Genomic DNA, 25,183 nt, shown 5'->3' with positions numbered 1-25,183 from the left:
TTCACGGTCGGCGGTTCCGATGACGGCACGCCACTGGATCGCGAGAGGGAAGAACAGGGATGCATACGCGCAGATCTGAAAGCGGAACTCGAACCCGCAGCCATGGAGAGTGTGAAACCACTGTGGTACCCATAAACTGAATGTAAAGCTCGCAGTATGTGACAGTGGGTCAAGTCACATATTAGATTCCCTAATTCCGGCCTGAATCACATTGATTGACAGTGTAGAGCAGGGCTATTCAACTCAGGCCCTCGATTCCAAATCCAGGCCTTGTTTTCAGTTCTCCCAGGTAGTTAGTTTAATAATTACTGATTCTGATTGGTCAGAGGCTTCACACCTGGCTCACAGGTGAAGGAAGGATGGAAAATCAGCAGGGCTCAGCCCTAGAGGACTGTGAGTTGAATAGCCCTGGTGTAGAGACACCTTCAGATGTTCAGGGCCTTCATGCAAATAACAACAAAAAATAAGAGTGACAGAGCAGGAGGGAGGGGGGAGTCTGGAACTAAGAATTAAGTAGTGAGTCGTTACCCACTTTTGGAAGAATGATGAGGTCAAAATTCTCCCAAGGGTAGCATTACGGTATGTAAATGAGCAGCTTTTGTCCAATGAGGAAGAGACTCGGTGGACTTGGGGGAGGGCAAGGACAAAAAGGTCCCACCGGATGAGAAAAGGTGAGGCCCACCCCGACCGCCCCCCGATTACGGGGAAAAGCAAATTCAATCAGGGCAGGGCAGGAGTCAGAGTCTGGGGTGTGTAAAATTCAATTTGGCTTCCTCATTTGGGAGAGCCGAGGGGGGGCGCTCCCTTCACCCCTCGGAGCAGGCGCCCTTCAACTCAGAAGATTGGCGCCCGGGGGCCGCCGCCCACATTGGCCACTCCCCGTCTCCCAGATCCTCCTAAGCTAATTATCTCCGCTTTGGCTCTCGTTCCACTTCATTCCCGCAAAGTCGTTGTGCCGGCCCCCTGCCCCGCCCCCCGAGCGGGTTCGACCATGAAATCTCATACTTTGTCGCTTCCCCAGTTTGTCACTGGTTAGGGGACAAAAAACGCAGCCCATGGGTGTGAACTCAATTGCAAACATAGCATTAGGAAGCACAATTAAGTTGCCGTATTTACAGGTAGATCTAACTTCAATCCATCCATCTTCTAGCTGCATAGCGTCTCCCTATGTCCATTTATCCAAAGTGACTTACAGTACAGGCAAAGGTTACAATTCAGGTGCATTTCCTGGGACTTGAACCCACAGCCTTTGGGCTGAGCTACAGGAGCTGGTCGAGACCTTATTTTCCTTATCAGATATTTCTATCCAAAACAAAGAATGGGGCACCTGGGGGTTAAGGACCGTGCTCAAAGGTCCAACTCAGCCCTCACTAGGATCTGAACCAGCGGCCTTCCGATCCTAACCTGCTGCCCCACACACTGTCTGACGCAGCCAACCAAGATCCAATCCTAGGCAGTACAGGATACTTTCCAAACTAGCCAAAACTGACTTTCTTTATCTTAAATGCTGCCCCACATCATATTCGTATAACTAATTCAGGTTGAGCATGTGGCTAATCTTGCCTAAATATACCAGTAGGGCCTGCCTTCTCTCCAGGAACATAGAACCTTTGATCCTTGGATGCCTTGCTATCCCCGCAGGCAATCAGAATCATAATTTGCATTTCATACCGATATATATAGGAATTTTTGAATATATGCTTTACCAAACAAATGGATTTTGGCACGAGATGCCTGGGATGGAGATGCACACCGTCGACAGGCAACGCGAAGGCATATCGAATCTGGTGGCTCTTTGTTTACCGACTTCAAATTACACGCAGCTGTTTCTGTCCTTGTATGGAAATAATAAGGCCCTAAAAATGCAAGTAAGAGACTGTTTATGTGTCCAACTTCAGAGCAGGACGCATATGGCAATCTAATGTATAAAATAAGCAGAAAAATAAGCAATGTATTGTTTAAGTTAAAACACACATGCCACCCTTTGTATGTTTAAGTAAGGTATCATTTGGGGAAGCTTGATCTCCACGGAGGAGACTTGGAAAAGAGGACAAGATTTTTTCCCTTTTTTTTTCAAACTGGCGGGTGATGTACCTAATAATCTGTGGTGTAGACTTGATTACGGACGCAAATTCATTGTAAGAATGGGCGGTTTAGGGTTTGGTACACTGTCGATCAAGTTTACTGCTTACCAATAGTGTTTCCAGACTTGTTGACTTTAGTTTATTTCTGAGCAATTGGGATCTAAGCGACGTTCTACATCTGAAACAGAATCTGAGTCTTCACCTGAGATAAGATGGCATGAGCTGTAGGCCCCAGCTGTGACATGAAACCACATCCAGCCGGTAATTCCCTGGCTGGTGATTCTCCAAAAAAAAAGAAGGAGAAACAAAAACACTGAAGTACATTAAGCGAATGGAGTTAAACAACTCGAAATGAGTAAAAGGCAAACGATTTTTGCTGAGCGGGAGTCTCGACCACAATACCCATAATTCATTACGACCTACGGCTGTTCAACCTTTGATTCACAGGATGAATCAAATTTAGTCAGCAGCTTGTCGAGGTTACACATCAAGCACTGTCACCACACCAGCATCTTAGATGTTTCCACTGAATCCAGGCCTTGTTTTTTCAGTTTGATTGGCCCTGTGACTAAAACTCCATTAGACTAAACTAACACTGACTTCAGACATGATCACATTCAAACCAGTATTTGCTTAGTAAGTAAATTGGAGCTGGACTGGTATTAAGGTGGTGCCGGACTCCTTTGTGTGGCTCAGTGGGCTAAGCCTCTACGCCTGCGATCGGAAGGTTGCTGGTTTGAGCCCGACTTTGGCAGAATAGCCACCTCTGTGGGCCCTCGAGCGAGGCCCTTAACCCCCAGCTCCATTTTCGTCGCTACAGGTGGCTGCCCTTTGCAGTCAACTTGCTCACACCCACATGTGTGTCTGTTTCATGGAGAGCAGGATGGGGTAGATGAAATGAGAATTTCCCCACAGGGATCAATAAAGTGTCATTATTGTTATTAGGTTGGGGGAGATCACATGACCTAGTTTGCATCAGCGCCATTTATTAAACAGATGCTTTTACCCAAGAATACTTACATTTTTTAAGAAATATCAGTCAGACAGATACTCAAGAAAGTGTGAGGTAGGACCCTTTGTCAAGGACCCATCAGTGAAATCGCTTTGCCAACCTATGACTTTGAACCAGCAACCTTCTGATCACAGATACAGCATCCCAACATACTGGGCCAGACATCGGCAACAAATATGGAAAAGCTGGCAGTCCTTCGCTGAAATCTCAGCCCCAATCCAGGCAACACTGCAACCTTGATGAGGACAATCCGACCCGATGGAGTCTAGCATGTCAGATTCACGGCAGCCCAGACCGACTCCTGGCGGACTGATCGGGGGGAGAGATGCTCTTGCATTTTGCCTGCAGTCAAGGAACGCGATTCATCTCCACGCCTCTTCCTGCGCTGTCGGGTTCGGGACGTGTTCGGAATTGGGTCACAATAAAGCGGACGCTTGTGGCTGAGGACCCATACTCCCGGCCCGGTGGGTCTCTCTGCTCTCTGGAACCGCACAAACCCCTCAGGAGCTGCCTTTGCGATTCAGACAGCCTGCCACACCGAGGACCACAGCGTGGCGACGGAACGGGCGACACGTTCGCCTTCGCCCACAGACACGTGCGTCCGCCAGGCATCGCCTTTCATACCACTTATGTACACAATCCGGACCTTGTTTGCTACATCAAATTTAAATTCGCATTTGCATACTTTTTAATTTGGAGAACCTTTGCCTGCAGCACAGAGTCTGCAGAAGGAAATTCATGAGGATATAATGAAATGAAAGACAGGAAGAGGAGGCAGTGACCTTGGCAACGCGGATCAGTGCAGTGTGCCGACCAGAAGCCTCCGTACCCTAACAATACCCCAGGGAATATTGTACAGATGGGAGAGGAGAGGTGCATTGTGGATGCCTGTGTGTTTTGATCTGTGCCTGTGTGTGGGGTAGGGGTTTGGGGTGGGTGGGTGGTTGAGGGAGACAGTAACAGAAAAGGGACAAACTACAATCTGCAAGGTAAATGAGCACCACGCTATCTGTGCCGCAACACCACAGCCGCTGCATTTAGTTGCGATGCAAATTGCCAGTTTTGCGGGCGAGCCCCCGCTTCCCAGCATCCCCGGCTCCCCGGGCCGCCATGCGCTTTTGAAGAGTTTGCAGCTGAAGTCCTTGACGCCCTGCATCTCAGCAGGGGCTGCCGGGGGGGGGGGGGGGGAGTCGTTTGATCAGGGACTCGATGGCGCATCGGCAGTTTGTTTGGAACGAGTGTGAATCCCCAAAGTGACACCCCCTAAACCCCCCCCCCCCCCCCCACCACCCAAAGAGCTCCAACACCAGCGGTGCTCTGCCGCCAAATCCCTACCTCTTTCTCAAGTCATTGATAGAGAGTTCCGGAACGTGTCGGCACCAACGGGGGAGAGAGAAAGAGACACATTTGTTCCCGCTCCTGTGTGACGACGGTTGTGTCGGGCTCATTTAGCCCTGAGTGTGGCACAGGAAGTGGCTAATGGCTGCTGAGGGACGAGCGTCCCATGCGTGTTGAACCCAGAGCCGGGAAACACGGCACTCAGCTGCGAGAAACATTCCTGCCCTGCCTGTCACCTTGCCGACTGATCCCGCTCCTGAAATCTGCACGCATTTGAAGTCCGGCCCATCAAATCGGTTTCACATGTCGTCGATTCACTGCAGAGAGATGAATCACTGTTGTTTTGCCAGATTCACTGGATAAAAATTAACGTTGGCCCATGTCAGCCATTTTAAGACAGCATAGTACATATAATGAGTTTATATAACACGACATACAGAGGCACTCGTGTACGGCACAAAGCTCCCTCTTCTTCAGCATGAATCAGAGGGGATATTTTTATTATGCCACAGATAGACGGCGAGCAGTTGAACGGTGATTATCCTCTGCACATTCAGGGTAAATTACAGCTAGATGTTTCTCCGCAGAATCTACGAAAAACACGAGGTGTGGAGAGTTCCGGAAAAATCAGCAGCGCAGCTAAATGATGAGGAGACATTTAGGTAAACCAAGGATAAAATAGACCATGTCTATAAATTTTGTGGGATGCCAAAACAAGGGCATTAAGGACCACACAGGCTGTCCTACTTAAAATAATTTTTCCTCTGGTATAAGTTGAGAGCAGTAATTGGAAAGAGAGTATGCAATACTGTGGGGTTTCTGCAGAAAAATCACATACAGAATGACTTTCAGCCAACCGGCCGAAGCCAGACATGTAAAGGTTTAAGGTTCTGTTTTGTTTCCAATAAATTTAATTAAAAATGGCAAAAGCAGGACCGATCACTTTTTGCCAGTCCACTGAAGGCCTAGCACCTGGTCCTAAGTAAACACCGATGTCTATTCTTTGCATTAGAAGGCTCCAGATAATTAAACTTAGTGTTTGGTGTTTGGCTAAGCAGGATTTAGGTTCCTGCCGACCATATTTCTCAAGACAAACGGCTCTTCCCTTGACTTGTTTTACACTGGAACTTCCAGTGCAGAAACAGTGACTGGATTTTTCAGCAATTGGGTAAAAGTTGATTAGGTATCATCTTTTTTCTTCTTACTAGCAACGCAAAAAGCTTTCTCAGACACTGCTGTCCTCTGGATTTATGTATGAAGTCCTCAGATGGAGAAATGCAGGTAATATTTTTTCAACTGGAAAGTACTGAATGAATAGACACTCCACTGCTTCCAGTGAACATCAGGAAAGTGAATTGATTCCGTGCCGCCATACTAATCTTCGCGTTATGGCTGTTCTGCGGTAGCAGGGGGGGAGTGTAACCCCCCCCCGGCCCGACGCGTTTTGACCGACGCTAAAACTGTCGGCTCGCAGGAGTCCTTTGAACCCGACAACAATAATTTGTAGCGCTGAAGACTACGTTCCTCATGCGATGTCTACACCCCAGGTGTCCAGGGCAGTGGGGGGTGGGGGGGGGGGGAGGTTCTGCGGGGAAGATTCATTGACTGTAGAAAAGAGAAGAGGGGGGGAGACCCTTAAACATGACTCTGATGAAGATTCATTGGCATGGAGACACTCTACCTTCTTCCTTACATTTTAGGTCGCCTTTCCTTGAACCGTCTTTTGTGTAATAAAACCTCGGTAATATATATGAGGTCTGTAATTGCCTGGCGCGGAGGCCATCTGCTTCCCAGAGGCTGCTCTGGGTTCGGGTCTCTGCATCCTAATGCAACATCAAACCGGAATGTAGGTGCCTTGATTCCGGTAGGCAGCTCTGAAACATTCCCTTAAAAAATACCCCAGTGCCCTCAAACTGGAGAAGTACTGGTATCTGGGTTCTGCTTCCCACACTTGGTACCTGCGGTGTGGTCAAAATGTGGAAGGAATTAGTGCAGCAAAAAGTAAAAGAAGGGAAAAGAAAAGGAGCAAAAAGAAAAGAAGGAAAAACAAGCAAACATTATTTCCTCCAAAGGAGAGGACCCACCCAAAACACCTTAATATATCTTTTCAACATGATGTCACCCTTCTGCCTTTTTTGTTGAGTATTACTACGGCAGAAGTATTTAGAGCCCCCCCCCCCCTTTTATTTTAGTGTGACCATACATCAACCTGAAATGGCCAACAATACCTGTCTGCTTCCTCAAAGGCAAACAAGTGGGGTCAGAGTGAACGAAAGGGCAGAGGATTTACAGATCTCACTGCACGCTGCGGGGCTGAGTATGACGAACAGAGGCCGGGGCAGCCGGGGGGGGGGAGCTGTGTCTCCGGGTTTTCTCCAGCACCCCCCCTTCCCCCAAACCTTCAGCCCCAAGGCCATTCGGCTAAGCCTGCACCACTTTGTGCCGCTATTAGGTAGCTGAGGAGGCGGCGGATAAGAGATGTGGGGGAGGCCGTTCCAGAACTTTCCACATGGCAATAAAAGGCTGGCCACTTTACTTACCCGGTTCCTAATGCACGCCAGGTGTGGGAGTATCCTATGGGCTATGTCAGAGCACCGCTACGCTATGCACACGCATGTTAATATGTGTGTGCCGCTCCATCTCTCATGAAAGTATCATCTTAAAAGGCCTCTTGCTTTTTTTAATTCAGAAAAAAAAAAACAGCAGATCGCAGAGTCTTGTTTTGCTGGCGTTTCCAGCCGTGCCGTCCGACCTGTGAGTGGTGCCTTCTGCCTATGTGCCATTTAGGGTTTAACAAGCCACTTTAATTCTCTTCTATTTCAGCAGACATTCCGCTTTAGGGCTTCCCCGAATCGTTCTTTTCCTCGCGTCATTCTGGCCTAAGAAAGCCCCATCGATAAAATTTTTTAAATCTACAAAGAGAACAATCAGACACATTCCTCTGTTCCCTATTAAGTGACACACAAATACATAAGCCTAGTTAGATAGTTAGCTCTGCGAAAGCTTATATTTCAGTATGAAATATAATGATTCAGAAGACTAGGTGTGAGATTAACTCCATCGTAGTTCATATCTCAGATGCAGGAAAATATATAGCTACTGAAAGCTTCGACCAAAGCCTGACATTTACAGATTGGCTAAACGGAATTTGTATTTCCTAGTTTCGTGTGACTGATAGTTGGTGCCCTTTTAATTTTTAGAGTGGGTAGGAAAACCAAACAAAGCTGCCGTATTTATATCAGTCACAGATTATTTGAATAACATGTCTTTGTGAGTAACAAATTGTAAATAAAGATTGTTGGGAATAGATGACTGAGTGATCAGTAGGCCTAACACCATGGAATAATAATAATAAGAAGAAGAAGAAGAAGAAGAAGAATTACAATAACAATAATAATAATAAATAATAATAATAATAATATAGTAGTATTAGTAGTACTACATATAGTTATAAATTTGACAAAACGATTATTCTTCAATTGAAATAATAAGCAGCTGTCGTTATTATGACTATTAAAATTATTGTTGTTGCTGCTGTTGTTGTTATCATCATTTTAATGTGGCTCCCGTAGAAAGTAACTGAAATATACGTGACTTGTAGTCCTGCTTAATATTAGCTTACATTTCTGACAGAGGGCGATTCTCTACGATCTATATTTTTACACATACACGCACGGTTTTCCTTACAAAGCTATTTGACTATATATATTAGAAACGAAACAATCAGTGATCTGCTTAATATTGTATTAACATAGTAAACGAGACGATGTACTGCACCCATATTTTCCACTGAAATCAAACATCCCGAAGGAGGCGCTGTTTCCCCGCTGTAATCGGAGATCTGCGACCCAGCGCTAACATAGCAGGCAAAGCGGCAGATCATATGGTCGTACCATTGCATTCAGAGCGAGTCGTGGAGGTGTGACTATTAGAGAAGGAGGAATGGCAGCTCCCTTAAGCATAACCCCTCCTCCTCACCCCCCGAAATCCTCTCTCATTCTCTTTCCCAATCTTCATTCCTATACGCAGACGGAGCGGGCGAACAACAGCACTAGGCTGCACCTATAATTCGCTCAGGGAATTACAGCCTTTGCGCTACGGCGATCTGCGATATTTTCAAGTATTTGCACAGACGCGTATATGCATGGTGGTATATATGCATGACTGGACTATGGTGTCAATACAGCAAGAAAATAGCACAAAGACATAAACCTACAGACTCCTGGAGTTACCTCCCTAAGCTCTGTGAAAAACAGCTTCTATTGCAAGACCTGCTTAAATGCATCAGTGATTTTGACCGGTGCTGTAGCGGAAAAAAAAGGGGCAACTTGCCCCGTAGTTGAATGGACAGATGAGAAGTAAACGCCTTGTAGCACTTTGGTTCAGTTGCGATCTGATGGTTTAGGCTCCTCAGATCGGGAAGGTTGTCCGCGTCGGGTGCTCATTTTGTGGCTGTATTTTTTTTTTTGGAAGGGGTTTCTCTGGGTGTGGGGGTTCTGAAGCAAGTGTACCCGACTGCGCCAAGATCACAATTCTCGGGGAATTAACCAAGATTCTCCACTGGAACGTATTTTTTTCATGTCCGAAGTCCCTGGTTTATGACAATGGATTATTTGCTGTTTGTGTGCGGCTTCATATTGCCTGCGGTTATAGCCGTTGAAGGTAAGTTAGATCGCGGTCCGCCTCGTAGCCTTACTTTTAATGTGCTTTTTAATTACCAGCTCATAGTCGCTGCCTGCTTACCGATCACTGTGCCGATCAATGTTATGCGCAATTCGGACCGACGCGCTTCGGAGACGCGGCTACGCGAAGCTGAGCGGAGTGGATTCGGCTGAAAACGCGATGTATCGCAGGCACATGGTGTGATCGCTGTGGTCAGTTTGAACATAATTTTTTCTGCTTTTCCCCCCTTCATCTGTCTGGATCCGGGGGACCGAAAGGGATGATCAAATCCTCTAAAATGTCCAGGACTGCGGCTCGATGGGAGCGTCTACACCTGGCTTGGCTTACACCGAAATCCAAACAATAGTTCGCCGGAATATACATCCAGCGATTATACCGCATTTAAATGCCAAAAGACGGCTTTGCATAAGTGCACACTTTCTTTGCCTCTCGCCCCCCCAAAGGAAATTAGCGCAACAAGATCTCTCAATGGGGAGTCGCAGTTAACCGGAGCGCGTCTCCTTTAGCGGGGCGGGCGACGTGATGCACCGGCCGCTCTTTTCCAAGTGAGACGTCTGCTTAACAAACCAGGCTTGTTTTTTCGAATCTTCGCGAAGCACCGGAGCATTAAGACTTCAGGTTTCCTAAAGGTTTCGGAGACCCCGAATATTGCAGCTGTTATCGCTGTTAGTGATCCGCGACCTGCTGTATGCGGGCTGACGGCACTTTGTAACAAATCAAACCAGGCTCTCTTTACGACTTAGATGTATAGATAACCTGTTCTACATACGTATTCCCTTATGTCACTCACCACAAAAGTTGCTTATTTGTAAAACTCGGTGTTTCCCTATATATCAAAAATATTTTCCTGATTTCCAAATTTTATTAATCAGGATAATACGGCGGATTGTTGTATGGCAGCATTATATATATATATATATATATATATATATATATATATATATATATATATATATGCACACACACTGAGTCCAACGTTAACGTGCTTTTTTGCTCGTAGTGTTATTCAGACTCACTACGTAAATGAGTAATTTAGACACAGTCTCAACATGAACGAAGCCAGTGTGTTACAGATGGTAATATTAATGGATATACCGCATACGCTGCTTGTGTAACAAAACTTTTTGAAACCGCAGACTTAAATCAAAGCCGATCATCAATTACCAATCACTTGCCATTCTGACTATAATTAGGTTACACAGCAGTGACTTTGAAATAATGCATTTTTAATAAAATTAATAACTTACGGTTTGTGAATATGTAGCAAGGAATTATATGGTGTAAATTTATTGAACGCGTTTCACTTTTAATTACTTACAAAAAAATCCAATTATACCATATGTTCAGAATATCCCTGTTTTTTTTGCGTTTTAGGCTAATTGTAAAAAAAAAAGGCCCCAGTTTCACGGAATATGTACACTTTTCCTCTCAGTCACTCCAGCACGGACTGGATATTGCTTGATATGCACAAAACGACTCAAAATCACTATTCTAATTGCGACAAGTTGATAGGCCAGGATATACTTTAAATTATATCATTTAAACAATGGTGTAAGTCACAAAGGTCGAATCATTACGGTTTGAATATGTTTGTATGATTTATGGCCTGTCCTATGAAGTTCTCAAATAATCCTGCTTTACGGTGTCGTGGGGTCCCTGGAGAGGGCCGGTGAAAGACCAATAATGGATACTGGAGGTCACTGCTGTCCACCTGAATGAATATATAAATACGGTAATAATGTGAATTATGATAAGGATAAGCGCATTTTAGCGACATTACCTAATATATCTGGCATCGAAATAGGCCCTATATTGTATGGGCACCTCATCTAAGCGTGCATTTTAAAGAAATGAAATTTAGAGCGTTTTTCTATTGATACCCTTTTATAATTATGTTTAACAAAATTACCACATTATGTTTGTTGCGAATCCCACCTAGGCCTATGAGATAGGAAGAACTATCGTCTGTTTAGTGATGAATTTGCAACTCTAAGACAGAATCTGTAGAAAACGGTGATGTAACATTTTGTTGCGAGGCTTGATTGCGGAATAATTATGAACCGAGTTTAAATTGTATACAGATGGTAATGGCTATTTCAGATATATTGCTGTACTGCAATTCGGGCAATCACTTTTACAGTTTACTTAGTGAGCGGTAATTGTCCGGTACTTGTGAGGATGGTAGTTTCGAGTGTTTCCACTTCCCAGCTATACAAGCGAAGCAGTCAATGAGGCCATTTGTCCTGCTGGCCATAAGCTTAGCGTATTCAAACAATAAATATAATGGTAAATAATCTTTTAAAAATGCTTCGTTTAACCAGCTTTTTAATCGACATTTCGACTGTTAAATGGTTGTCCACTTGTATGTTTCTTAGATGAAAATTTTAAGATGTACTTGATATTTTACGGCAATAAAAGTGGATTTCTGATTATGCACGACGAAGCACAAAACAGATGTTGAAATATGAATTAAGCGGAATTATGTTGTCTTCATTTTGAAAACGGTCATCACAGATTTTCGGTGTCTCTCTTCCCAATTTATTGTCAGAATTTGGTGTTTGAAAAGAAAGCAGAAAAACAAAGTGGCAGGCCAGTTTCTTAGTGGATTAATTGTAGGTAGGGTCATGTTTTTAGTTTTCGAATTAATATTGTTTTAATTGTTAGCGCAAATCAACGTTCTTGCTAATAGTCTCAATTAAAAATAATACTTTGTAAGTGGTGTTTACATCACAAAACACAGTGTATTCCAGTTTTCCACCATAAAATTTCTTTAAATTGCCTTGTATATAATTCTCATCTCTTCACAATAAAGGGAAACTAATACAGGTTTATATAACGTTTTTTGTAAAAATCTGAGAAATCTTTAAATCCCTGTATAGTAGAAACATCCATTTGCTAACCCCCATCAGCTGTGTGTAAGCTGTAGTCTTTGTGCTGTTTACGTTTTGCTGAATTCAGTCAGCGGATTAGGAATTTATATATTGTTGTAGTCATACTAAAGGGAAACATTGTTTTTAGCAGAATGTCATTTTTTCATGTCTGTGCAAAGAACAGATCATGGGACACTTTAAACATTTTCCCTTTAAACTCGGTAAACAAATTCAATTGGCAGATTTTTTACTTACTTTCATTCTGGCAACAGCTGATGTTAATCAAAGTTTTTGAAAGAGGCCAAGGACTGACTCGTATATGTAAGTCAAAGTTAAGAACAAACTGTTTTGTAGTGGGATGCGTGTGTGTATGTCATGGTTTCTGGGGATGTATGTTTCTTTGTTGTTTATGCACATTTGCACGCTGGTAAGTCAGCGGTACACATCTCCAGGTTAAGCATTTACGTCTGGAGAACGGCCAGATCTTCTCCAAACCTCTCCCCACTCCTCTGCTCACTCTGCCAGCCGGTGCCATTATTCTTTTCTCGCACCTCTGCTTGCTTTGGATGGAGACGATATTTCCAAGGTCTTGGTTACCTTGAGTGCAGGCTAACCCTTCCATAAATCGACCCTTAGCTCCATGAATAAATGCAGCAGTTGGCTAACAGGGCCGGTCTCAATGTTGGCTTCCATGAAAATCCAAAGGCCATTAAATCCAAAGTGAAATAGTGGTTACAGCAGCACCTGTGTCTCCCTCCGATTGTCTCCTCTCTTTACTGTCACATGGCCCAATGTCATCCATATACCAGCATCCAATAATGGCTCCCTTCACTCAGTGTCTAGAGGGGCTCGTTCTACGCTGGCGTCTGACATAACTGACATTTTTCCCAACGTTAATCTGTTGGTCAAATAAATTGAAAGAGCCCAGTGATGTTACAACATTTGAAAAAGTTTATCACATAATGTGCAGTACTACAGCATTTTTTATAACGTGAAACAGCATTATTATTATTATTATTATTATTATTATTATTATTATTGAACAGTTGCTCATTGAATGGAGCCTTGGGGGACAGCCATTTTGTTTAGCAGGCTGTCCCCAACTTAAGAGATGTCCCCCGTTAAAGTGACAATGACATTTCTACAGCTTTATGGATTAGTTCTGAGTTGGTCCTGTTTGAAAGAACGTCGTTTTAAAACCGCCCGTCTCTGTGGTATATAGACTGGGGCTTATGCAGCGACCGCATGCGTTTGTGTAAAAAAAAAAAAAATGAGTTACGGGCTTCGTTGCCTTGCTGCCTTAACTTGGATGCAGTTTAATTGCTAAATAAATTTTGATAAATAGGCAGGGTCTCGGGAGTTGCTTACGGGGTCTAACGGTAACTAACTGCGTGTAAAGAAATGATCTTAGAAATTTACATATTTTATTTGAAAGGGGGTAGTAACACAATTATAAACATCATTAAGCCCGTTATTACTTTGATCTAGATAAAATGATTGGCACTGTGTTTGAATTAACAACAAAACGCTGAACGTTTAGGGAAATTGCCCTCCAGAAAGGTGAAGTTCAATTAGTAAAGGTAATGGATGAATAATGAGTCAAGCCCCGGACTATTTTTATGCAGATAAGATCTTGCTGTCTTGTCTAATGTGAGGGCATCCGCAGGGCAGCCGAGGAAACGGCGCGGCTCCGGCGCTCGGAGAGGGACGGGTGGAGGACGCGGCGGGGAAGCCGGTGCAGAAACGGGACAAACGGGACAAACTTCGGGGGTTACTGAGTAATACACGGAGAAAACAGCCCATGAAGTAGAAACATCCGTGCAGATATTTTTAATCTTAACTAATCAGTAATCATTTTATTACAATAATAATAATAATAATTATTATTATTATCATTGTTATTATTATTATTATTATTATCATAAATTATCTTCCGGAAGTAGTTTTTGTATGAGTAAGGAAGATAAGTTATACAAAAGTTTAATTACTAGGCTATAGGCTATAATAACTATTAAGTTATTTGCTAAACGAAACAATATCACGGATCATGTTGATGTGGTTTTATTTTTATTCCAAGTAGTCTAAAACAAGAATTATTAATAACTCTTTAATAAGTACAAAACAAATTAAATTACTGAATAAGTGATTCCCCATTTGCTTTTCAGTTGTCTCATTCAATTAGATAAATCAATAATTTCATCCAAAAGATCGTTTGAGCTCTGAGCTCGTGCTTTAGATTGACTGGGAGGAAAACGCCCGGAAGCCGATACCCGCGTTTGATTATTAGATTTACTATTAAGTATTTGGGCCGGCATGCTAAGTCGATGTGGTTTTCTAAATTAGGTAAAGTGTTTCTGCTCTGAGACCGTTCTTTAGAGGCTGTTAACCGAGAAATCAATGATGTGGAGTGAGTGATTTCTTTCTGTTTCACCGGGTAAACGAATGCATGGGAACGTCAATAGACTTCTTAAGATCCATCTTTCTTCCCGGCGACTCCAGTCTGGGGCGAAATGCGGGCCGTTTTCAGGGTGGAGACTTTTCATTACCAGTTTGATTTATTAAACTTTTGGTAAACTCTAGTTTTATTGTTTTAAGAATAGTACTTTTAGACACCGCCCAGTAAGGCTGTTTTTGTCCCTTAAACCATTGAAGCGCCGGAGATGAAGCGGATTCCCCAAAGGTAACGTTACTCAGCAAATTCTTTTTATTATCGAGGTCGAGATCCGAAATATCGATCCGGATTATGGACAGGTTTAAAATAAAATACCGGTTCATTTATTTTAAAAATGTGCCTGACAAACAGGCACATTTTTGCAAAGCCTGAAAATCTAACACATCTCCTAGTGCTTTCTGAGTGTTTCTGAGTTTTAAGGCCATAGCAAGTAACAGACTTGTTTAACTTTGTACCAAAAAGCAGTGTAATTGCTGTACAGCAAATTCGTATTTTTAATGCAGGGTAGATACATATTTTTCTAGGCGCCTTAACTAGATATATTATGACTGTCTATATATAGGCCTGGGCGATTTTTTTTTTCATATGAAACGCCGTTAGTGGTTTGCGCATATTTAATGAAATACGAACATTCAGGTTGTATTTTGTCTTCAAATATGAGGAGAATAATTATTGTCTTTAACATTTGAAAAAATGTATAGGTATTTGTGTACTCATGTAAATAAAAATCAAAGAAATTGAAGACCTGACTCATTTGGAACCGGACGTGTTTTTCTTTTTCTCTTTTTTTTTTAACTTATTGATGTGTTCTTAATTATAAATGCCAGTTATAAATAGCTCTGCTGGAAATGTAATGCCAAAACCAGTGAAGAAATATGTGTGCCATCTTTAGGTCGTATTAATGTAAAAATCTGATTATGGTTTCACAGAGCCTTTGACAGCCCAGAGCCAGTACACACCAGTACACTTGTGGGTGGTTTTCCAGTTGCCCTGGGCTACGGACCCCTTCGAATCGTGGCAGCGCCTCGTCCGAAAGCATGATGTGCCAGATCCGTGGTATTTAAGCTTGCGGCTTTTCGACGGAGCAGGCCCCTATATTTTCAGCTTGAGGCTGTACTCGACGTATCTCAAAATTCAAGCAATGTTCTCTGGGCAGCAGGAACGCTCTAGCTACCTGAAAACGAAAAGAAAACAAAAATAAACAAGAAAAAAAAAAAAACGCTTGCGATGCAATTCCTACACAGGGTGTTGCTGTTGTACCCTTGAGCGAGATCCGTAAGCTAAGCTATTAAGGGAAAGCATGCAGCTTTAAAAATGGATGCATTGTGGGTTATGTAAGCAGCTTTCGGGTATTAATGACACTGCTGTGCTCACAGCTACCGAAGGGTCCGTGGGCCAGGCCTCTGACACTCACCCCTGTGAGGCTTGCTGGGGGTCGTGTCTGGGGCTGCCCGATGCCAGGATCCCACAGGGGCCGTCCGTGGCTATCGGAGCAGAACGGGAGATGTGGCGGGGCAAGGTACGGCAGGCCTCCTCTCCCGATTTAAACGACGAAGGACAAAATAAAGAGAAACAAAGTTAGGGGGCGGTACGCTGAGCTCAGAGTTCAGCGGCCCGCTTTTCGCTTGCCAGCTTGTAAACTTAAAAAAAGAAATGTTTTCCCCAGTAGAGAGGCGCTGGGGCTGCCTGGGGTATTCTCTCGGTTTCCGGAAAGTTCTGGACATGTGATTAAGGGGTGAGGGGGCCAAAGCGGTGGTCATTTTTTGCAGCGTTAACCATTTTAAGTTGGAGTGCCGTACCATAGCCTCACGCAAGGACTGTCCGGGAACTCCGCTTTAACGGCACCCTTCGTCAGGGAAGTCGTGCCAGGACAAGGTGTAGAGCTTCAAAAGGTCTGGCCCCCTGACTGCGGGGGGTGGGGGGTGGGGTTGTAAATAAAGTTTGTGAGTGAGTCAGTGGTATGAGCTCACTCACAGGTAAAGTCATTCATTCCGTAGATTTGTTTTTGTGATTAATCCCAGGCTGATGTCAGAGTGCCTTTCACATGGGGGGCTGGGACGTGGGGGGTGGGGGGGGGGGTAACTGACAGTCATTCCTCATGAGGGAGCCGGGATTGTCTTCATCTCCAGGCTTTGGGCTACATGACGAATGCACCTACCATGCTGACAAGATCTGCGATGCAGCTGCGTCTGTGTGCCTGTGTGTGTGTGTGTGTGTGTGTGTGTGTGTGTGTGTGCGTGTGTGTGTGTGTCTGTGTGTGACTGTGTGTGTGTGTGCGTGTGTGTGTGTGTCTGTGTGTGGTGCCCACCCCCACCGAACAAGGTTTTGTCTAAGTGGACCCCAGGTGGTGGGAACCTGTTTTGTCCCCCTTCTTTCCAGATACAGGGCTTGAGGCCTTGTTTGGGGATCAGCCCTTGTTTGGGGGTTAGGCCTTGTTTTGGGGTCAGGCCTTGTTTGGGGGTTAGGCCTTGTTTTGGAGTCAGGCCTTGTTTGGGGGTTAGGCCTTGTTTTGGAGTCAGGCCTTGTTTTGGAGTCAGGCCTTGCTTTGAGGTCAGGCCTTGTTTGGGGGTCAGGCCTTGTTTGGGGGTTAGGCCTTGTTTTGGGGTTAGGCCTTGTTTTGGGGTTTTGTGTCACAGGATTAATAAATAATAATAAAAATAATAATAAATTATTGGCTGTAAAGTGAATCAGTCCTCTGAACATTAGGGGGCGCTCTCACATGCGGCAGTCGGGGTTAATCCTAATTGAGTTTCTCGGTGAGCCGCTTTAATTACGAGTGTGCGGGGTAGGGGAGTGGGTTTGGGTCGCCTTGCGTTCTCGGCCCCCCTCCCTCGGCGTGAGAAGGCACAGTGGTGTAGAGATGGAGGACAGGGACAGGATTAAGGCCAGAAACCGATTCAGTGTGGGGTGGGTGCAGGGTTCCTTGGCATTAAGTGTACGGGGGAGGGAATGTGAGTGTGGGAGGGGCCTGAATGGGTGACGTACAGATGTGGCTCAGGATGGGGGTGGATGCCACCTGTGGTTTGGGATTCACATGGGGGTTGGGGCCGATTTGTCGGTGTCTGCCTCGAGGGAGGGGGGGGGGGGGGCAAGCCTTCAGTTACTCACCCTGGCAGGAATTGTGGGGGGGCTTGGAGGTAGTAACAGTTGCTCAGGCACATGGTGGGTGAAGCTAACGGGAGAACAGATTCTCCTTCCCCCATGTTGCCAGCCTGATGCCCCCCCCCAGAGACCAATGCTTCCTTCGCGTGCGGTTGTGAAGAAGAGCACAAGACAATCTGTGTGATGAGAAGCTTCCGGAATTTTCTAGAGTGCATGATGAAACCCTAGTGAGCTGTATCTGTGCAGCACGCGTGCGGCACGGCGGCGTCACACCTGGCCGGACGTGATGGTTACAGATCGGCTCGTCGTCTCGCCTTTCAGAAGCTCCAGAGTTTCGCTGGATAATAAGGCAGATTGGCCCACGGCTGCTGACAGATTTGCTCTGTAGGCTCCTGCAGTTTCTGGCCCGTTCACACATTTTTGGAGATTTCCCCTGTCCGACTCTGACATCTGTGGCCCGTATGGCACATGAGCCCTGCGTGGACAGCTCCGCCACGCCCCCCCGTCGCTCGGATCACCCCGGGGGCGGCCGTGGGATCATAATTTCCACATCATCCACGGGGAAAGTCCTTCCGTGTGCGTATCCCGCGAACACAGCACTCGTCCCGGAGCAGGAATGCGGCAGCCGCTTGCGAGGTGGAAAGGGGGACAAAGCGGGGGACAGGAAACAGACGTTGTCACGCCGCCCGAGAGCGTTTGCTGAAGTGATACTCAGGAAGGCGATGGGCCAGCTCGTCTGATAGGGTGTCGAGAAACGGCGGGGGGGCGGGGCTGCCACCTGGTTCGCACCTCAGCTGCGTCGTTTGTGGGGTGGGGGGGGGTTCCTATGACGATCTCGGATAACAACGTGTCTTCAGAACTCTCACCAGGGTCTTATGCTAGGGGCGGAGCTACTGGAGCACTGGACCCAAGTGAAAGCTAATTGGCTGTTGGAGTGCACCCTTCCCTGTCACTCATTGGCTAATGATAAGGTTGACCCCTCTGTATGAATGATGACTTAAAATCATCCCTGTCCCTTACCTTTTTACTCAGCGTCCCTTATTTCTCTTCCACTGTCTCTCTTTCAGAGGACAGATTTACTTAGGGAGCGTAGTGTCCACCTTGGAAGGAATCGCTGACCGATGGCGGCTCTGTGGGCCTGAGTGTGGACAGCACCCCTGACCGGCCTCGGATGACTGACAGGAAGCCTGGCAAATCCGGGCCGTCGTTTAACTACCTCCCTACGCTCCTGGTATTTTAAGACCCCAGGCATTTGTAATTAAATGCTTTAACTTACAGGAATCGCTCTTAAGCACTGTTAGCGATGGCTAATCCCAGCCCAGCGTTACGCAGACTCCGTCCTGTCCGCCATATGTACCGCGTGCCGACGGTGGCATATCGATCAGGCTTTGGCGCCTCCCCAGAAGCCGGCGATCCACGCTGGAAAGCCTTTTTAATAGAGCCCGGAAGCCTGATCCGCTCTCTTAATGCCCGTGCCGTACGGCGGAATGAATTCGCTGGGATAAACGGCACCCTGGACGAGCCGGCGGAGGCGTCCGTGCCAAAGGAGCAGCGACGTGAGCCAAGCGGCGCGGTGAAGCGGAGGGGGGGGCGGGGCATGTGTGCCGGCGGCAGGAATGTCGCAGGTTTGCCTATCCGGTCCGAACAGGTGGATTTACGCGCATTAGTATTAAACACCACTCCCTTCTCTGCAGCTCCCACACCCTATTCTCTCGCTATCTTTCCGCTCGACCTGCACACAATGCACCTCCTCCAGTGCACCCTCCTCCCCCAACCCCCACCCAGGCCACTCTCAGACCCTCACTTCAGATGCGGTCTTATCAGAGATGGCTCCTAATTGCAGCATTGTTCCCCTTCTCCGTTATCACCCCCCCCCAAGTCACTGCCGTAAAATCTCAGGACGGCACTCAAGACTCGTCCCGGCAGCAGCCGCTGAAATGCCATTGTTGCTCCCCTGGGGGCGCTGATCTGGGTTGTCGATTGCCGTCCCCTCCCACCCCATGCTAAGGGTGAGCAGTGCAGTCCCCGGACAGCAGGTGGCGTAGCGGTTCAGGCACTCAGTTCCAGTTCTGCTCTAGGGGGCGGGAGATCAATGTGGGAGTGGGAATCTATGAATAAAACTGTTCTAAGAAAAAACATTAATGAATAAATATGCATAAGGAGACAGAGGCTGCTGAGTGTAGCCCTGACAGGCTCCCTGCTCTCCCCCTTGCCCTTGACTGAGTATCTGAACATCCGAGCGGCCACCGTCTGTAATTTCAAAGCGGGTTAGCAGAAATGAAACTGGAACGGCGCCCCCTACTGTAGTTTCCAGGAAAGGCCCCCACAACCCTGCATAGAACTAGTGGGTATAGAAAATATTTGGGTGGATGGAAGTGGCAGTAAACGGAAGAGGAGGCAGGTAAGCAAAATGGGGAAAATAAAGGCAGAGACTCACCGAGGTCACAGGAAGGATTAACAGGAGAGCGGGGGGCCCAGCGGTGTCAGGTGACCCGGCGGCCGCGTGGAGATTTATTTTCGGGCGGGGGGGTGGGGGTGTCAGAGTGTCAGCGCCGGAGCTGGTCGTGCCCTGAAATGTCTCCTTCGGGATCCGACGCTAAAACACTCAAAGGATAGCGATGACGAGGGATTCAATTTGGTCCCCTATCAATCAGTGCGAGTGGCGGGGAGAGATTGCCTCTGACAGCGGCCCGTCCCCCCCCCCCACGGAACACACCGGGGTGTGGGTGTCCCATGGGATATGAGGTTTTGGTTAATTAAGCAAGCAGCCTGCCAGCCCGCTTACTTATTCATGAGCAATGCGCTTCGATCGGGTTCAGACGCTGCTCTGACTGATTAGTCGGGCAATTACGGCAGGCAGCCCTAGTAGACGATCCACGCGTTTCGGGGCCTGATGGCCGTAATCCTAGTCTTTCCCTCCTTACTTCCATCTCCTTTCCCATTTAATTTTCCCTTTAAGAAGACAAACGGCTCTGTTCGCCCGCTCACTCGTTACGGTTTCGGCCTTTGGTGCTCGTCAGTCGCATTTAAGTGAAGCGTTAACTGTTTTCTGCGACTTTTTAGCTCATTTTTGGAGTTGATTACTTTGGTTACTTGGATTGAACGAGGCCCCCAGTCGATGACTGAATGCCGGAGATTATAAGTTTGGTGATGAGTGACGTCTGCAGATGCTGGTCAGTCATGGAGAGCAGTGATGCCCTGGGAGCTTAGAGCACATTTCCGACTTGCTGATTTCTTTACGGCGAGTCTGGGTGGGGCAGGATTGAGGTACCAGGGTAGCTTGCATACTGTGTGTACCTGCATATAATATTTCATGTCTGAGTAAAGACGCCCAAGACAAAAACAAGATTTTTGGCCACATCATTAAAATAAATGCTGATCAGAATATGGTCATTTCCCCCGTGAGTTAAAAGTATTATTTCTGTGTCCATTGATGTGTGAAACCTACAGAATTTACCCTAATGCCATTTCTACTTCAGGGAATCGTTACGTCATCCAACTTTTGCATTTAATAGCAACATAGAATTTGCGTACAGAATTCAACCATCCATCCATCCATCCATCCATGCAACAGGTCATTCTAGTTGGGGGTGTGGGTGCAAAATTAATTGCAAACAAAAAAATATGGATCATGAGTAAACTTTGAACATGACAATTGTGCGAGTTATAAAGAAAAAGAAGTTTTCTTTTAATCACAATAGTCTGCATTGTAAATAGACTCTGCCCTTCAGGCTTGAAGCAAGCGCTTCTAATAAGTAAACTGCTATCAGTTTGCTTTAATTTTACAGTTTCTATAAATAAGTAATTAGCTTAAAGTAGAGCGACGATTGAGTGAGATAAAAAGGGTCTGAAAATTACGATATAATTCCACGGAAGCGTGTCTTTTCCTGGTAATGGGTAGCGTGGTTCCGGCACATTCTTTGTCGTCATCCACCTAGAACGGAGAGAGGAATGACCAGAACGATTTTGAGATTGCACATTTCCACATAAAGGCTCAAGTTCGATGCGGTTTGGCGAGATGTGTGCAGATAAGGCTCCCATGTGCACCTCCAGATCAATTTGTGACTCTTAGTTACTTGTTATGTCTATATTTTTTAATAATATTTGTTTCTTTTTTATTTCACGAGTGCATTAATGTGACTGCCGAGCGAGGCGGCTCGTGGTCCCTGGTCGCACGTTCACCCTGGGAACATGGCCGGCGCGGCCCGCAGAATGTTACGCCTGCTTCACAGAGCCGCTGCTCCGCCTGGCTTCTCACAGGGTGGGGACAGAAACGGTTTGGAATCCGTCCCCGGTGGGTCAATTAAAAGCCTCTCAGTGAAAGCCAGGCCGGGTTTGAAATGCGGCGTGCAGCCCCCCCGCTCCCTCCCAGGGGGCGTGACCCATGGGGTCTGTAATTAGGAGAGACCCATCCCTGCTGCTCGGCGCCGCTGTGTGTTCCGTGTGTCCGCAGGCAGAGTGTCCGCGCGTCCGCCAGTGCCGTCCAGAGACCCCACGCTATGCCCCCTGTAGGCTGTACTGGGAATCTCACCCCATCTTGTAGAACTGCTCCGGTTAATTGGAATTGGGGAATATTTTGTGTGCATATGACTTGTGAGCGAATGACAGGGGAGCCCTTTCAGAACGGGGGGGAGGTCTATCCCAGGGGCCATCCTGCCTTCTGAACTCTCCTCTTTCTTTCATTCTTTGTTTTTTCTCACTTTCTCTGTTTCACTCGGGCATCAACAATGGGATTCACCCTTTAATCCCTGTCTGTTATGGCGACCCAGTCAGGCCTTTATTCCTGTGCTGTTTTACAGGGGCTTAAGTCCACCAACCCCCCCCCCCCCCCCATTTCTCTTGCTCCACCTCTGCTCAGAGCCCCTTAACACCCACCCCCACCACTCCAAATCCTGCCCGCCGGCCCCGGACCCCCACCCCCAAACCACCCAGGAGTTGGGTTGGCTTCAGCCTGCCGCCCGCTTTCGTTCCGCTCTGTTCCTCCCTGCCGCAGCGTGGACAGATAGAGCAGCCCGGCTGATGCCGTGGGCCGTCGGCGGTGAGTTGGGACCGGGCGGCTGCCTTTTTGCGAGCCCTCCTTCCGGTTACACGCCAGCGGACCGGCAAGGCACACATCTCCCCCGGCTCGGCCGTCTGCGACGTGCCCCAGCTCCTCCCGCGCCCCTCCCGCTCTCCCTGCCTCTCTTCAGGCCTAAAACTTTTACTTTTCTTGAATTCCTGACAGGCGTCACATACCAGGCATGTGTCAGAAAATAAACACTGTCACAGTCTATTGTTCCTGGGATTCTGTGAGGCTTCCGCCGAGCGCTGGCTCCGTCGGTGATGGAGGGGTTGACAAAATGAGAATTCCCGTCTCGTCCCGTCGTATGAGTTTGAGTTTCAGTCAGGAGCTTTGGTCGTGACGACCGAAAGCCGTCGGAATCACAGCACTGAGATCGCGGCGCCCCGAGCGACGGTAGTGAACTCGCCGCAGCTTGTAACTGGCTGATTGAGGATGCCGTTAACCCAGAACTGACTGGTGACAAATTCAGCTGTGATGAATTATGCATAACTCACTGCCCTGTGTTAATATGTCACTCTGCGCCGTGACTTTCTCACATTTATGCTCCTGTGTTGCAGTATGGAGGCAAAGTATTACTGCAAAGGGGGGTTTCTGCATTTTTTTTTTTTTGGGGGGGGGGGGAGGGGGTGACACTTAATCCCTTTGCAGTAATGGACCCCCAAAGTCTTGAATGTCAGTGAATCGATCGATCGATACGTTTAATTGCTCTGAGACGCACTTCCGTCACAGTGTCATCTGTTATTAAGCGTGAGTCACTCCTCTGCGTTTTTTGGCTTGTGAATTATTTACCAGGAGGTTCTGCGGGTTTAGGGAACACTTTAGGGACCGGGAAGATGTTCCCTGGCTGGTGGGAGGGACTCTGGCTTTATTCATTTAGGCGATTCGGTGAACTCAGAGACTCAGTTTTCCTGGGAATTTCAGAACCCGGTGGCGTCTGACCCTGCTGATTTCAGAGATGCCTCCGGTCTCCGTTCGATAACTAATTCTTTCCACCCCCCCCCCCCCCAAAACCGCGCGGTCCCCAGTGCTTAAGAGCTGAAAACAATTTAGGAAGGAGGTCTAATGAGTCACAATCACCAGCGTGTGAGATTAATTAACAGAGCGGCGATTAGGAACTGTGTGGACGGGGCGGGGGGGATGGGGGGGGGGTCTTAAGGAGCCATTTGATGAGGTTCTGCCCTGTAGCCGATCATCCATCCAGCGGCACTGGTTGGAGGCTGAGATCACCATTATTATTGCTCTTGTCTTGTCGAAATCCCAGGTGCCGAACTGCAAATAAACACACTTTTGGGCAAGAATAAGAGGAAAAAAATACATATAATAAAAGTGAATAATGAGTTGGCATCTGTTTGCTATTATGTGTTGTTAGATCTTCACGCTGAAACTATAGTGCTATGAACTGCAGTACTGGAACTTCATGTCTGGCAGTCTGACAGTGCACCGCTATGTGTCTGATTAATATCCACCAATAACAGTGATGGGGGGGTAGCGTGGGGGTGGGGCTTGCCACCTTTCAGCAGGCTTTACACCCAAACCACCGGATCTCCACCCAAACCTCCAACCTCGTCTGGCTGCCTGACCCAAATACCAACGAAGGGTGAGCAGGTGAACGAATGGGATCTGCAACGGCGAGCGGGGGGTGTGGCCCCTGGTCCCGCCCGTCCGCCACCTTGCCCCCTGGCCTCCGGTTTATATGTTACCCGTCACTTAATGCCAGGCTAATGAGGATCGCTCGCTAATCGCTCGGAGAATGCGAAAGCCGTTACGTGGGATTTGTTTGGGGTGAACCCCGACATGCCCAGGAAATTAATGTCATTGAAATCATTTACATTTTGCAATTTAACAACTGCTTCCCTTATCTTCCCATGGTGAGATCCAAGAGTAATTATTGTGGTTATAAATATATAAAATCACATCTCCGATGCAGACGATCTGAGCTCTGAATGAATTGGATGTTGAGTGCTAGTAATTGCGGCTTATTAGTTTTCAAATATTTATTTATAGTTTATGGTTTTTTTTTGTTTTTTTTTTTAAAAAAAGACCCTAATGGACTGAAGTTAACAGAGGGAATTAGTTTAGTTTCAGAATTACTGTCAGCAATGCATATTACAAGTCTGGCAGTTTGTAATGAATAATTTATGGGTGTAGAAAGAGGTGTTTGAATGGTACCTGCCTGTACTTATGCTGGCATGTTTGAATGGCCTGGCATTAAGTTTAAAAGAGACACACAAGCTCAGAGCATTTTCAGACACGCTGACGTTCCTGCTGGAGATAGAACCAAAAAAACGGGAAAAATATAATCTGTGTTTCCAGGTTTCTGCAGGGAGACGAACAGGACCAAGTAAATTTCCCAATTTGGCTAACATGCAATAATTCCTGTGACGTGTGCTGCGTGTGCACGCGTGTGCACGGCTGTGCCTGTGTCGGGTAGCAGCTTGAGTCTGCTTTTGCAGCAGGGAAAAAAAATAATAAACACCACAGTCCGTATTTATGGTTTCTGACAAAATCCTCGTCTCTCCGTTTCGAGGAGTGGGCGGCCGCGTATGTGGAAACTGCTGCTCATTCATCACCGTCGTAGCA

General features: G+C 46.6%; 1 protein-coding gene across 4 annotated transcripts in view; it reads left to right on the top strand.

The window, feature by feature from the left end:
- The first annotated feature begins 8,422 nt into the window (after positions 1-8,422).
- The window catches only part of LOC111853570 (ephrin type-B receptor 3-like), a 46,527-nt gene continuing 29,766 nt past the window's right edge, over positions 8,423-25,183 (top strand). For 2 of the 4 annotated variants that reach the window (XM_023830594.2, XM_023830591.2), the window contains exon 1: positions 8,424-9,096. In XM_023830594.2, coding sequence (XP_023686362.1) covers positions 9,033-9,096 — 64 coding nt within the window. In that variant the 5' untranslated portion in view covers positions 8,424-9,032. Of the gene's footprint in view, positions 9,097-25,183 lie in introns of all 4 variants that reach the window. The other 2 variants (XM_023830593.2, XM_023830592.2) reach the window with 2 other exon arrangements.

Source organism: Paramormyrops kingsleyae, chromosome 21 (assembly GCF_048594095.1).
Source record: "Paramormyrops kingsleyae isolate MSU_618 chromosome 21, PKINGS_0.4, whole genome shotgun sequence".
Taxonomy (NCBI): Eukaryota; Metazoa; Chordata; class Actinopteri; order Osteoglossiformes; family Mormyridae; genus Paramormyrops; species Paramormyrops kingsleyae.
This window is presented reverse-complemented; position numbering and strand designations above follow the sequence as displayed.